At 41.9% G+C, this 15828-nt stretch overlaps 1 protein-coding gene across 1 annotated transcript in view; it reads left to right on the top strand.

The window, feature by feature from the left end:
- The window catches only part of LOC117512653 (cadherin-4-like), a 990586-nt gene that overhangs the window by 916915 nt on the left and 57843 nt on the right, over positions 1-15828 (top strand). Inside the window, 2 exon segments of the mRNA XM_034172806.1 lie at positions 573-757; positions 13626-13882. Of these exon segments, the coding sequence (XP_034028697.1) occupies positions 573-757; positions 13626-13882 (442 nt within the window).

Raw genomic sequence — 15828 nt, 5'->3', positions numbered from 1 at the left:
TAGATAGTGACGGTTCTTCTTTGTGTGCTTTTATCGTCTGAGCTGGTGTGGCTTTGATGAATCACTCCCATAAAAGACACATGACAGACCGCCGCTCACTCCTCGCCAGGCTTATTGGGACAAAGCACACATGTTCATACAGCAACGGGACAGCTGAAAGCCAATCCGGGACACCCAAACAGCTGTTTTAACCCTCCTAGTTGCAGGCTTCTTTCATATATTCTGTCCTCTTTTAATAGTTTCACTTTCAGAGGAATAGCATGTTATTGCTTGTCAAAAATGTGGGATTAGAAATGCAGAAATAGCAGAAAACTGTGAAACTGGAACAGCACTCCTGAGTGCATGTGCAACTGCATGTGTGTGTGTCTTTACTGCTTGTTTAGTACTCAGAAGGTGGTAAAGTGGGACAATACCTGAAAAACCTGAATGGATGACAGGCTCTATAAAGAAAAAAAAAAAGTGAGCACCTCAGCCACGATTTGTAAAAATTGCTGCACTCAAATAAAATGGTCCAAAAGTCTTGCCGACAGTCAAAATAAACATTTCTCCTTTTTGTACTCTTTTATTCACAGTTTCTGGTGAGGTCCCGGAAAACAGAGTGGATGTGGTGGTTGCAAACCTGACAGTGATAGATGCTGACCAGCCTCACACCCCTAACTGGAATGCCATCTACAGGATCATTAGCGGCGACCCTTCTGGCCACTTCATAATCCGCACTGACCCTGTTTCCAATGACGGCATGGTCACCGTAGTGAAGGTAAGACCGAACCATTCCAAACACACTTTTCGACTCGTAGAGGTCAGCTTTTTCCAGGGTATTGTCATTTCTGTTTCTTTGTTGCATGTCAGATGAGGGTCCCCTCTGGGTTTTAAGCAGTGGCAGTAAAAATAGACAGCAGATTTAGATGAAGACCGACGAGGGTCTTTGCCTTTCAAATGTCCCTTTATGTCCAAATGAGGGATTGAAGGAGGCTGCGCCCTTCACAATCAGCTCGTATACTCACACACGCTTAAACACAAATACTGGCGAGGCTATTGTGGCAAATTAGGTATGATTTCTCATTAACAAAGCCAATGGTTTTTATACACTCATAATGTTCCAGCTGCTGTGGTAAATGGCAGCGACAATGAAAGCCTTGTCTTGTAACAGCCTGTTATGCTGGTATGCATCCTGTCAGACAGAGGTTGCTTAGAGGGCTTTAACCCATTTTCTGAAATGATAATCAGTCGATTTTCTCTCCGTGTTTGTTACGTTACATACATATTGTTTGTCCTATTCTGTGTGGTTGCATGACTTATTATAAATGTGTCTTCAGTGTTGCTTTGGAAAAAAAATTAACTTGTTCGGGTGACACCCCCCCTCCCACCAAGGCCTTAGCGGTGTTCTTTTAGTGCATCTGATGTCTGCAACTCTCATCTTGGATCCTAGAGGAATGTTTAAAAAAAAAAAATAGCAGGAATATCTCCCTAAAATATCCACAGCACCCTGAGCAACAAGCATTGGCATTTTGCTTCTCTTCATTATCTCTAGATGACTGCTTTTTTATAATCCCTTCCTTTCCTCTCACTCCCTGATGTACAATTCAGCAGGCTGCTGGGTAGCCGTAAGCTTCAATAAAGACCCATGGGAGGTTATCGGGAAATCATAAATATAGGTGACAGGACGCCGCCTGGGAGGAGTAAAATATAGAGTGTCACAACAACTAAACACAAAGGCTTCTTCGCACTTTGGGAAATAGAACTCTATGTGATTGGTAACGCCGAGAAGCTGTTAGAAGGGGCCACCGTGGTGTTCCCCTTTGTTTAGGTGTCTACAGCTACTAATGAAGACTTATAATTGAGACACTCTGATATTCTGACATGTTGCAACAACCCGCGAAGCCGTCTCGGCTCATCTGAGCAGAGCTTTACGGAGTTCCTGGTGCACGCTCCATTTTGCATGTGCCAAGGAGGGGAGGACTCCTTTTTATCCAGACAGAGCTGTACAGGGAGCAGCTCCATTTGCCACTGCACTGCTACATTCAACGATACACTGAAATGAGAGTAGTAAGCGAGAAAAAGAGGCAGTTAGCTGACGTGTTTTTCAGTGAGCGTCTACAATCCCCAACCCCATCCGTATGCCCACATGCATGCAGTTGAGTGCATGTGCAAGGAACAGTGATTGAAAGTAAAACAAAAACAGAAAGTAAAATTGTAAGAGGCCACGCTGCACATCTTCCCAACCAATCCATTGGGAATTTGCACATTAAGATTTAATAAATTCTCATACAGTTGGGAATTTGTTCCATTTTTTGAACAAGTTTTTTAAAAGTATAGATGGAGCAGGGAAAAGTAGCGGCTCTGTTTTTAAAGGAGTGGGAGCTGGACAGAAGCCAGCTGGTTGTAGCATGTGGATCCCTACATCTGTGATACTAACCAGGAAACAGTACACATTACCAATGCTGCGCAAAAGTTTGGGCATTCCACATTTTTGCTATAAAAGTGGTGTTACATCTTAGATGTCAGATCCTATCTACCTAAAGTGGTGCACAGTGGAGGGCAAGTGTCATTTGTAGTTCTCTGAAATCCATTTCTTGAAATAGGATTGCAATAATCTGTGCAGCCATGGGTGCATTTGTCTTAAAATAGGGTATGGTGTGCTGAGGTGATGGTACACTGGGTACAAAGGAATTGCAGCAAACACCAGCCAAAACCTGGTCTAAAGTTGAGTGTGGTGCATTTGTGGTATTTAGATGTAATACTCAGATGTACCTTACATAAGCAAGTTCACAATGCATGTACACTCTGCTTGTATATTAATGAACCGAAACGGCTTACTAAATTACACAATTTAGTTGCTGATTTAGCAATGGTTTGGCCATTGGACTATAGTGCCAGTGATCAATCAATCAATCAATCAACTTTTTTCTTATATAGCGCCAAATCACAACAAACAGTTGCCCCAAGGCGCTCCATATTGTAAGGCAAGGCCATACAATAATTATGAAAAACCCCAACGGTCAAAACGACCCCCTATGAGCAAGCACTTGGCCACAGTGGGAAGGAAAAACTCCCTTTTAACAGGAAGAATCCTCCAGCAGAACCAGGCTCAGGGAGGGGCAGTCTTCTGCTGAGACTGGTTGGGGCTGAGGGAAAAAACCAGGAAAAGACATGCCGTGAAGGGGGGCAGAGATCGATCACTAATGATTAAATGCAGAGTGATGCATACGGAGCAAAAAGAGAAAGAAACAGTGCATCATGGGAACCCCCCACAATCTACGTCTAAAGCAGCATAACCAAGGGATGGTCCAGGTCACCCGAGCCAGCCCTACTATAAGCCTTAGCGAAAAGGAAAGTTTTAAGCCTAATCTTAAAAGTAGAGAGGGTATCTGTCTCCTGATCTGAATTGGGAGCTGGTTCCACAGGAGAGGACGCCTGAAAGCTGAAGGCTCTGGCCTCCCATTCTACTCTTACAACACCCTAGGAACTACAAGTAAGCCCGCAGTCTGAGAGCGACGCGCTCTAATGGGGTAATATGGTACTACGAGGTCCCCTAGATAAGATGGGACCTGATTATTCAAACCTTATAAGTAAGAAGAAGAATTTTAAATTCTAGTCTAGAATTAACAGGAAGCCAATGAAGAGAGGCCAACACGGGTGAGATATGCTCTCTCCTGCTAGTCCCCGTCAGTATTCTAGCTGCAGCATTCTGAACCAACTGAAGGCTTTTTAGGGAACTTTTAGGACAACCTGATAATAATGAATTACAATAGTCCAGCCTAGAGGAAATAAATGCATGAATTAGTTTTTCAGGCATCACTCTGAGACAAGACCTTTCTGATTTTAGAGATATTGCGTAAATGCAAAAAGGCAGTCCTACATATTGTTTAATATGCGCTTTGAATGACATATCCTGATCAAAAATGACTCCAAGATTTCTCACAGTATTACTAGAGATCAGGGAGAATGCCATCCAGAGTAACGATCTGGTTAGACGCCATGCTTCTAAGATTTGTGGGGCCAAGTACAATAACTTCAGTTTTATCTGAGTTTAAAAGCAGGAAATTAGAGGTCATCCATGTCTTTATGTCTGTAAGACAATCCTGCAGTTTAGCTAATTGGTGGGTATCCTCTGGCTTCATGGATAGATAAAGCTGGGTATCATCTGCGTAACAATGAAAGTTTAAGCAATACCGTCTATATACTGCCTAAGGTAAGCATGTATAAGTGAATAAATTGGTCCTAGCACAGAACCTTGTGGAACTCCATAATAACTTTAGTCTGTGAAGAAGATTCCCCATTACATGAACAAACGTAATCTATTAGACAAATATGATTCAAACCACCGCAGCGCAGTGCCTTTAATACCTATGACATGCTCTAATCTCTGTAATAAAATTTTATGGTCACAGTATCAAAAGCAGCACTGAAGGTCCAACAGAAAAAGCACAGAGATAAGTCCACTGTCCGAAGCCATAAGAAGATCATTTGTAACCTTCACTAATGCTGTTTCTGTACTATGATGCAATTCTAAAACCTGACTGAAACTCTTCAAATAGGCCAGTCCTCTGCAGGTGATCAGTTAGCTGTTTTACAACTACCCTCTCAAGAATCTTTGAGAGAAAAGGAAGGTTGGAGATTGGCCTATAATTAGCTAAGATAGCTGGGTCAAGTGATGGCTTTTTAAGCAATGGTTTAATTACTGCCACCTTAAAGGCCTGTGGTACTAACCAACTAACAAAGATAGATTGATCATATTTAAGATTGAAGCATTAATAATGGTAGGACTTCCTTGAGCAGCCTGGTAGGAATGGGGTCTAATAAACATGTTGATGGTTTGGATGAAGTAACTAATGAAAATAACTCAGACAGAAAAATCGAGAGAAAGAGTCTAACCAAATACCGGCATCACTGAAAGCAGCCAAAGATAACGATACATCTTTGGGATGGGTTATGAGTAATTTTTCTCTAATAGTCAAAATTTTGTTAGCAAAGAAAGTCATGAAGTCATTACTCCGTTAAGTTAATGGAATACTCAGCTCAATAGAGCTCTGACTCTTTGTCAGCCTGGCTTAACAGTGCTGAAAAGAAACCTGGGGTTATTCTTATTTTCTTTAATTATTGATGAGTAGAAAGATGTCCTAGCGTTACGGAGGGGCTTTTTTATAGAGCAACAAACTCTTTTTCCAGGCTAAGTGAAGATCTTCTAATTAGGATTCGTTTTCCCGTTGCAGTCAAGCTCCTAACCTGGCCCTTCGAACAGGGGTGCTGGGGAAGTGGAGAGCATTTGGCTTGGACCCTTATTAAAAAATAAATAAATAAATCTTAGTGCTTTTGTTGGCTACCCTCTCGAACCATCTGTCTTTCTTAAAAAATTGAAAACAACCATGAAACAAACAAATCTAAACACCTATGGAAAAAGATCATCTTTGCCTTAATGCTTCACAGCTTCATGTCAGCCAACTTCACTGATGGGCTCCGACACAAGTCTGTTGACTCACCGGGAACCCCTTTCATTTGATCCCACTTTTCATTATTAATGCACTTTCAAAACAGACTACCAGACTACCTGTGTCAGGAACGGCATCTGGCGTAAACAGGCATATCAGTATGCAGATCCATATCAAATCTGCTGTGGAGACCCACAGCAAATAAATAAATAACTAAAAAAATTATAAATTAAATAAAAGGCCAAAAGAAATTATTTTCAGAAATCAAGCACGGAATCTTCTAAAATTTCGAATCTGTCATAAAAAAAAAAAAATCTATTTTTCTATTTTAGAAAATAACTTAATCAGTTTAGCAAGTTTAGAAACCCATTTTGTAATTGAAAACTGAGTTCATGACACAGAAAGGCATAAATAGCCAAAGTTCAAGTTTCCAAGAAAACTTTGGGAAAAGGTTTAAAAATTGCCAAGAACTTAGAAGTCAAACCCAAGGTTACATTGCCCAAGAATTATTCACTTAACTGTTACTGTATTTGCAGGAACAAGGCTTTGAGACAATTTCAACACACAAAAGCATCCTTTCAGAAAGCAATTCATTGCTTGTGAAAAGGGATGCACGAGAGAAAGATGAGATGTGTTGCAGATTTTCTTCATTTTTTTTTTAAGTTTCAGGCAACATTTAATGTGCATGAGACTTGTGCACAGAAACACTATCCTCTGTAGATTTTGTGAGATGCGGTCAGAGTCTAATTTTGGAGAGGGTTACTGAAGCCAGCAGACAAACAAATATGGTTAAAAGCACATAAACAGACCTTATTAGCTCGAATGAGTCACTAAGATGTGTAAATTGTGATTAGTGCTGATGTCAAGTGGAGTAAATGGGGAAAAAAGTCACCTTCCTGCACACCGAAGATACATAGATCATGGGGTTGGGTGGGAGGGAGGTGGTGATGTAAGAACAATTTGACAAAAAGGAAAAGAGGGAGTGAGTGCAAGCAATGAGCAGGAGGTGTAAAAATGTGATTGCTAATGGGTAAAAAAACGGAAGACGTGTTATTTCCAATGAAAGTTCTCAGTCATCCAGTTAGAAGATTCCGTTTTAAGCTGGCGCGGCAAAAACATCTTCAAAACCGACAATAATTTCACTCCCTGGAGAGTAAAGGAGTGGATGAGATGTGTTTTTGACCTCTCACCCCTCTGGCGTCCCTCAAGGCGCATGTGCACATGTGCGTGTGTGCATCAGTTAGCCTACAGCAGTGCTCCAAACCCGCTGTGGTCTGAATACCACAGGTTGCAGATCAGAGAGCAGCGAGCATGGTTAGCCTGCAAAATGTGGATCCCAACACGGGGGTCACACGCAAATTCAAACGCACATGCTGACCACCTCCAGTGTGCATGTACAGTCAGTGGCGGCGCCAGGAAATTTTTGTTGAGGGGGCTTAGGGGGGCTGGGGTAAAAGTCGGAGGGGCTCCACAAAATGTTGTCGAAATGAACAATATATAGTAAATTGCTTTATAAATACCAAGGTATATGTTTTAGTCACCCGTGCTCCTCTAAAATGTGGTATCAATGCACATACACATCACTTAGAATGACTGCTAGTTCAGTAAACTTGCACATACGCAGTGGTGGGCACACTTCCAATAATCCGATAACAGATAATTATCGAAGATAATGTTTTCATTATTGGATTATCTTTTTAGATAACTTTAAAAACCATCATCGGACTAATTATCTTCCGATGAATTGCCATCCGATAACTTTTAGACTGATAACGTTGTAAACCAAGCTGAACAGTGAAAAACCTTTTTAAAACTTAAAAGCAGTTGAGACCTACCTGTTAAAAGTTTCCTAATAGGTATATTGTTCTACCCTCTGCAAACAGAAGAGTGCTGTTTCCAGAAGAAACCACTCTATCCTGTAGACAAAGGAGAACTGGTGATACCAGTTGGTAACCTTGTCCTTTGTTTTATCTATGTTTTTATTATTTATTATTGCATTTTAACCTGTGAAGTGCTTTGTGACTTATGTCTGTGAAAGGCACTATATAAATAAATTTACTTACTTACTTACTAATAATGAGTGCACGTTTTACAACATCATAAAACGTGTGCACATTCTCTCCACATGCAAAACATTTTGCGATGACACTTCCAGGGCTCCGTAAAAATGCCTGTTTTTACAAATAAAAATGGAATATTTTACAAAAGCACATTTATCTTTAAACCAACACACAACACATGTCACATTAACGTGTTGGTTTACATAATGAATGACTGAACCAATCAGTGTTTAGCAGAGGCACTTTTAGCCAGAATGCTTTGCGGTCTGTGTTTGTTACAAAACCTCAGAATTAGTGCATTATTCAACATTAAAAGATATATGTTATATTTAACTTTGTACAAATGACAGAATTGACATTAATGGAGTTATTCTATCAGTATTTCACAAAACCATAAGTTAGTATGACTTTATTTTTTAAGACCTCCGCCTGACCGGAGCATTATGATTAGTAGAGAGCTGATTTGTGGGTACTCTCAGGAGTCTTCTGTGCAGCTTCCTACAGGGGGCAGCATGGTCAAACATGGAAATACTGGCTCATTCTTTGGGTCTTTTGTCGCTTTTGATGCTTTCAAAAGCGATCGTGTTAAAAGTCAATTTCAGCTTCTTAGTAATTGCAACTGTACCAGAGACAATACTGGAATTTATTGGTTATCGTAACTTCGATACATTTTTGGGTGGTTAATCGGTTTATCTTTATCAAAGAACTTTTCAGTGTATCTGATTATCTGTTATCGAAGTTAATTTTTTGGTTATCTGTGCCCACCACTGCACATACGTATACAAACTGAATTCATTGAAATGGTGCTCAAGACAATGCATCGAATCAACCTTACACAAATCGTCTGTGTCAAAGATTTATTGCCAATTTAACACTGAGGTTTTGGCCAAACAACGATATACAGCTTCTGTATATTCTGTGTTAGCGCGTGGCTGCAGCCGACGTGCTTGATAAATTCCTGCGCAAAAAGTAGTTCCCAGATAATTGTGATATATTCCTGCGAGATAATAAGTATATCTCATCTCAATCAATTCTAAAATTTACCAGTAATAAAATTATAAAGATAAGTGAAGTTTTAAGAGTGGCCATAATAAATATTTAGGAAACCTAAATTTTGGGAGTATGGAGTTAAATTTGTCTCATTAATACTTGTAAATACACAGATGGTGACTTACAAATGGGTGATTCTATGATAACAGAATTACGACGACGGGAAAATCTGGCCATATTTTAGCTCCCCATTAAAAATGTGCTGCGATTGTAATTCCGTTACCATTGAATCGTCCAAATATCCTTTGATTTGTACACGTGCTTTGTGATCCACAAATACAAATTTATGATTTGTAACTTGTGTGTGGGTTTTTACAAATAAATGTTTATTTGCAAAACTGAAAATTCTGTTTGTGAAGGGTGATTCAGCATTGGTGGATCACCGAATACACACATTCATCACTTTGCTTAGTTACGCAATATTGAGACATTCTCAGTGCAAAACTGCAGTTGAGGTTCACAAATATGTCAGTTGCTATTCACATTATTGGCAGAATTATTGGGGGGGCTGAGAGGGGGCTTGGCTCATTATTGGGGGAGCTTATGCACCCCCTTGGCGCCGCCACTGTGTACAGTACACAGGAAAACTGTAATGTGCGCATGCGTGGCCGCTGCAGTGCCCTTGTCTGCCAAGCTGCCTGATTAAGAATGCCTTTTTATATCATGGACACACTGTCCACTGTAAGTAATGAGGCAATGCAATGTGCAAACACGCTCGAAGTCATTAACATCACCATCGCAAAGAACAGACACGAGCCTGGCGGTGGTAATTATCATTTTCCGATTTAGAAAAGTGCCAGAGGTACCTGCGAGCAGCATATTTGTTCTCGCTTTTTTAATTTCCTCGCGTGTTGTCGTCGTTGTCATTTGAACCTGATCATGTAAGTCTTCATTAGGAGAGCACAAATCTGTCAGTCTGGTTTACAGTCAGCTAACAGCCCCTCCGTGAACACCACACACACACACACACACACACACACACACACACACACACACACACACACACACACATCTGTTCATCTATCATCTACTTTATCATCAGCTGGGTTCAAGGCACATTCCCCAAGCTATTGTAGACGGAGCTTTAAAGACTTTAATCAGCATCATGTTTGTAGCTCACCCGCTGTGTGCGAAAGTTTGACAAGGTTTGAATGCATTTAAAAAGCAAGAATAACAATAAAAAGATGTTGAGTATAGAGAGCATTCTTCCACTGAAGTGAATAAACTAATAATTGCTGTATAAGAGGACCGAATAAACAGATATGTCAGTTCGTATCACCAGTAATTCAGCGTTGGTGACAGTAACTTTTTGATCATTTTTGAGGCTGGAGTTTGTTGTAGTGTGGAACTGAGCTGCACATAACAGGTTTGGGGTGAAGGGATTTCGACTTAGTGTTAAGGTGCCACTGTTCAGTTGGTTTGTGTCAAGTCCAGGAGTATGTGCTGGCACAGCCAATGCACTACGGAGTCACCTTTGGTCCTGGATTGCATCCACCCCAGCAGACAACCAGTCCATCATCACTTGAAAGTAACCATCTGTCTACCGCATCCAAGTGAAACATGGCCGTCTCTTCATTTGCTAGAGTCTGCAACACTGAGGCACCTGCATGCTGGATCATACCTAGAAAAAATGTGTCACATGGTTAAAAATTATATTCCCTCACAATTCAAGTGTAGCCATTTGTTCACACAGAGAAACTCATTTTCATACCTAATGGTATAGCTTCAGCGACAAAGCATTTGTACCCCTTAGCGCCATTCCCCTACCTTCACATAGAGAATAAGGGTATTATTTCTGTAGCCAAAAGTACATTTATCCAAAAAGACCTTACAGTGTACATTAGGGGACCTTAAGGTGAAAACTGTGGACCTTTGTTTAACTGTAAAAGCACAAAATCATTGCTGATCAAATTCAAAGGTATATTGTTTGTGCCCAACTACAGTACAGCCGGAGTGACTAAGCATTGTATCCTTTTAGGTCCAATTCCTGTACCTTAACTTAGCAAATATAAGTAAAACAATATTTAATTAAATGTTAAATTTAATTAAATAACTCAGCCACATGGAATGTGCAGCCAGTAAGAAGGGCATCCGGTGTTAAACAAGCCAACCCAACAGTGCAGACTAAAAATCATATTTCCATACGGTGTACTCGTATATCTTACCCCCCTGGATATCCAGGGGGGAACCTCAACTGTTACACAGGATCCAGATCACGCCCAAAATTCAGTGGAGTCTTCCATGCCCCAGTATCTATCTGTGGTGCAAATTTGGTGAGAGTCCTTAAAGTAGTTTTGACGTAATCCTTCAAATTTTGGCAAAATCAACTACCATCTGGTATCAAGTACTTGATACCATATCTACCATTACTTCCTCATCACCTCTGTTCCCTTCACCAATATGGCCTTTGAAGTCTGCTCCTATCACCACTCTTTCATGCTTGGGCACACTCTCCACCACCTCATCTATCTCACTCCACAAATCTTCTTTCTCCTTCTTCTCACAACCTACCTGTGGGCCATATGCACTGATGATATTCATCATCACCCCATTCAATTTCCAACTTCACACTCAACACCCTGTCAGACACTCGCTTAACCTCCAACACACTCTTAACATACTCTTCCTTTAAAATGACTCCAACACTATTTCTCTTCCTATGTACACCATGATACAACAAATTGAAGCCACCGCCTATGCCCCTGCTCTTACTTCCCTTCCACTTGGTCTCTTGACACACAGTATGTCTACCTTTCTCCTCTCCATCATATCAGCCAGCTCTCTACCTTCACCAGTCATGCTGTCATAAGTCCTGACTCTCACTTCCACGCTTCTAGTTTCCCTCTTATCCCACTGTCTCTGGACACATTGTCCTCCTCATCTTCTTCTTCACCCAGTAGCACAGTAGCAGCCCAATTTCTGACAGCACCTTGTTGGGCAATGCCATTAGTGGCGGTCACTGTTAACGCAGGCCTCAACCGATCCAGATTCTGGATCAAGATTTCACTTTATATAGGCTGTGAAGGATTACGTCAAAACTACTTCACGGATTCTCACCAGATTTGCATCACAGAATAATACTAGGCCATGGAAGACTCCCCTGAATTTTGGAGGTGATCTGAAAGTGATCTGGAGGTCAGAAACCTCTGATTACTCTTGTTTTGTTGAGTGTTTCACTTCTGGGGAAAGTTCTATATAAATAGTCATTATAATTACTATTATTAATCACAAACTTGTGAATGTTTGGTATATATATATATATATATATATATATATATATATATATATATATATATATATATATATACTCAACAAAATATAAACGCAACACTTTTGGTTTTGCTCCCATTTTGTATGAGATGAACTCAAAGATCTAAAACTTTTTCCACATACACAATATCACCATTTCCCTCAAATATTGTTCACAAACCAGTCTAAATCTGTGATAGTGAGCACTTCTCCTTTGCTGAGATAATCCATCCCACCTCACAGGTGTGCCATATCAAGATGCTGACTAGACACCATGATTAGTGCACAGGTGTGCCTTAGACTGTCCACAATAAAAGGCCACTCTGAAAGGTGCAGTTTTGTTTTATTGGGGGGGGGATACCAGTTAGTATCTGGTGTGACCAACATTTGCCTCATGCAGTGCAACACATCTCCTTCACATAGAGTTGATCAGGTTGTCAATTGTGGCCTGTGGAATCTTGGTCCACTCCTCTTCAATGGCTGTGCGAAGTTGCCGGATATTGGCAGGAACTGGTACACGCTGTCGTATACGTCGGTCCAGAACATCCCAAACATGCTCAATGGGTGACATGTCCGGTGAGTATGCCGGCCATGCAAGAACTGGGACATTTCAGCTTCCAAGAATTGTGTACAGATCCTTGCAACATGGGGCCGTGCATTATCCTGCTGCAACATGAGGTGATGTTCTTGGATGTATGGCACAACAATGGGCCTCAGGATCTCGTCACGGTATCTCTGTGCATTCAAAATGCCATCAATAAAATGCACCTGTGTTCTTCGTCCATAACAGACGCCTGCCCATACCATAACCCCACCGCCACCATGGGCCACTCGATCCACAACATTGACATCAGAAAACCGCTCACCCACATGACGCCACACACGCTGTCTGCCATCTGCCCTGGACAGTGTGAACCTGGATTCATCCGTGAAGAGAACACCTCTCCAACATGCCAAATGCCAGCAAATGTGAGCATTTGCCCACTCAAGTCGGTTACGACGACGAACTGGAGTCAGGTCGAGACCCCGATGAGGACGACGAGCATGCAGATGAGCTTCCCTGAGACGGTTTCTGACAGTTTGTGCAGAAATTCTTTGGTTATGCAAACCGATTGTTTCAGCAGCTGTCCGAGTGACTGGTCTCAGACGATCTTGGAGGTGAACATGCTGGATGTGGAGGTCCTGGGCTGGTGTGGTTACACGTGGTCTGCGGTTGTGAGGCTGGTTGGATGTACTGCCAAATTCTCTGAAACGCCTTTGGAGACGGCTTATGGTAGAGAAATGAACATTCAATACACGAGCAACAGCTCTGGTTGACATTCCTGCTGTCAGCATGCCAATTGCACGCTCCCTCAAATCTTGCGACATCTGTGGCATTGTGCTGTGTGATAAAACTGCACCTTTCAGAGTGGCCTTTTATTGTAGGCAGTCTAAGGCACACCTGTGCACTAATCATGGTGTCTAATCAGCATCTTGATATGGCACACCTGTGAGGTGGGATGGATTATCTCAGCAAAGGAGAAGTGCTCACTATCACAGATTTAGACTGGTTTGTGAAGGGAAATGGTTTGAGGGAAACGGTGATATTGTGTATGTGGAAAAAGTTTTAGATCTTTGAGTTCATCTCATACAAAATGGGAGCAAAACCAAAAGTGTTGCGTTTATATTTTTGTTGAGTGTATATATCACACCAGATTATAAGTCATGTGCCCTCCCAAACTAGCAAAAACTTGTACTTTGGAAAATGTAGTAATTTTGTTTTCTGTTCCCTCTGTTGTATAAGGGTTCACTTTCTTGTTTCATACACTGACACAAGCTCCTTCTTTTCCTCTTCCAGCCTGTAGACTTTGAGATGAACCGTGCCTTCATGTTAACGGTGGTGGTGTCCAACCAGGCACACCTAGCCAGTGGCATCCAGTCCTCACTCCAGTCCACAGCTGGGGTCACCATATCTGTTCAGGATGTCAATGAACCCCCTTACTTCCCCACAAACCCCAAACATATCCGCTTTGAAGAGGGAGTTCCTGCTGGAACCAGCCTGGCAACCTTCTCAGCGTCAGATCCCGACCGACTGCAGATGCAGCAGATAATCAGGTACTGAATGAACAAATGACAGCATTAAATCGGAATGGGATATTATGTGCTTATTTAATCTGATATTAGTTCACAATCTGCCACTTGTGGAAACATTTAGATTGGATTAAAGTGTCTGTAATGCATATTGCATGTCTGCAGACTCCAAATATTCCTTGATTGATTCTTGACATTTGCCAAAACTGTATTTGTATACCCCAGTGAACTACTGGAAACCTTCCTGGATTGGGTACACATTTGTAGGTCAGGGTTAAGGTTCAGTGCATGGCATTGGTCATCTCTCACACTTTGTTCATGCAAAATTTATGAACCAGTGGAGAACTCTGAGTACAGAGGGTAAGAAGGTTAATAGAGAACAAAACTGTGAGCAAGCACTTGGCGACAATGGGAAGGAAAACTCCCTTTTAACAGGAAGAAACCTCCAGCAGAACCAGGCTCAGGGAGGGGCAGTCTTCTGCTGGGACTGGTTGGGGCTGAGGGAGAGAACCAGGAAAAAGACATGCTGTGGAGGGGAGCAGAGATCAATCACTAATGATTAAATGCAGAGTGGTGCATACAGAGCAAAAAGAGAAAGAAACACTCAGTGCATCATGGGAACCCCCCAGCAGTCTAAGTCTATAGCAGCATAACTAAGGGATGGTTCAGGGTCACCTGATCCAGCCCTAACTATAAGCTTTAGCAAAAAGGAAAGTCTAAGCCTAATCTTAAAAGTAGAGAGGGTGTCTGTCTCCCTGATCTGAATTGGGAGCTACATGCATGCAGGTGCACAAATACTCTCATATCAAGAGTGGGAGGACAGAGAGATGGGAGGGAATAGAACATATGGCTTGGGCCCAGATGTCTGACACAGAGTTACGTCCGCCTGCAGTGTTCTGTGGTTTTGCAAAGCCTCTCTGGGTTTTAAATGGAAACTAGCCTTTAAAGGACCAGCTGGCCTTTCCTCACTTCTGCTGTCAGCTTGACAGAAGCAGTGAGTGCTTTATGGCATTTCAAACTTAGAGGTAATCCATCAAGTTCACTTTACTTAGCATTGATGTTGCAGAGATAAATGGCTTTAGACTGTGATCACACTTTAGAGCTGTAGACAGTTTGTCCATTTGTGCTCACATATTAACTGTCCTTAAAGTCAGACAGAATCAGAAGGCAGCATCTTCTGATATTTGACCTGTACTCAAGTGATGGTTGCACAATGGACTCTTGATTTGATGTGACCATTTGATGTAGGCGGAAACTGGAGAATGTGTCAAAGTGATTCAAAGCTTGTTGGCACTTTGTTCAGGGCCCCTTCACACATAGTGCGAATTTGGTCGATTTGTGCATAAAGTGAGCATGAAGCAGGAATCGTGTGCAAAACGTGTAATATCGTAGCTGCCTCGTACACCTGTTGCTACAACTATTTGCACATATCAGCGGCTGAAAGACAGAGTGTGCGCTGCGCGACCCCATCGAACCCTCTCGTGGCAGGTGTCGGCCAAATTCCAGGTGACACACATGAACATCTAACACCGCTTGTTTGGCACTTAGAACATGTGTGGCCATTCGCATTGTTAACATGACAACAGCCAGCAAACAGTCAAGCTGTTGAGACATCTCCGGTTCTGGACATCACAGCTGCAGCACACGTCCCGTGTTTTGATGGACACGCGCATGTGTGTGCTTGTGTGGAAATACATAAAAACATAGAAACAGATCGTCAGTCCCTTTGGGCATGCAGCAGGCGATCTGAATGTCATGTCTGACAGGACACGCATGTCGGGCTGTGAGGGCTGTGAGCGGCACGCCGCAAGACCAGGACAACCCAACAGTGCAACAAATATGCCACTTTCAGTCACGAACCAGCAGAAATACGCTGTACCAAACACCGTTTGGTCAGTTATCACATTTACACCTCATTTACACATTTTACACCTCCTGCTCATTGCTGCACTCATTCCTCTTTTCCTTTT

Source organism: Thalassophryne amazonica, chromosome 6, assembly GCF_902500255.1.
Source record: "Thalassophryne amazonica chromosome 6, fThaAma1.1, whole genome shotgun sequence".
Classification (NCBI taxonomy): Eukaryota; Metazoa; Chordata; class Actinopteri; order Batrachoidiformes; family Batrachoididae; genus Thalassophryne; species Thalassophryne amazonica.
This window is presented reverse-complemented; position numbering and strand designations above follow the sequence as displayed.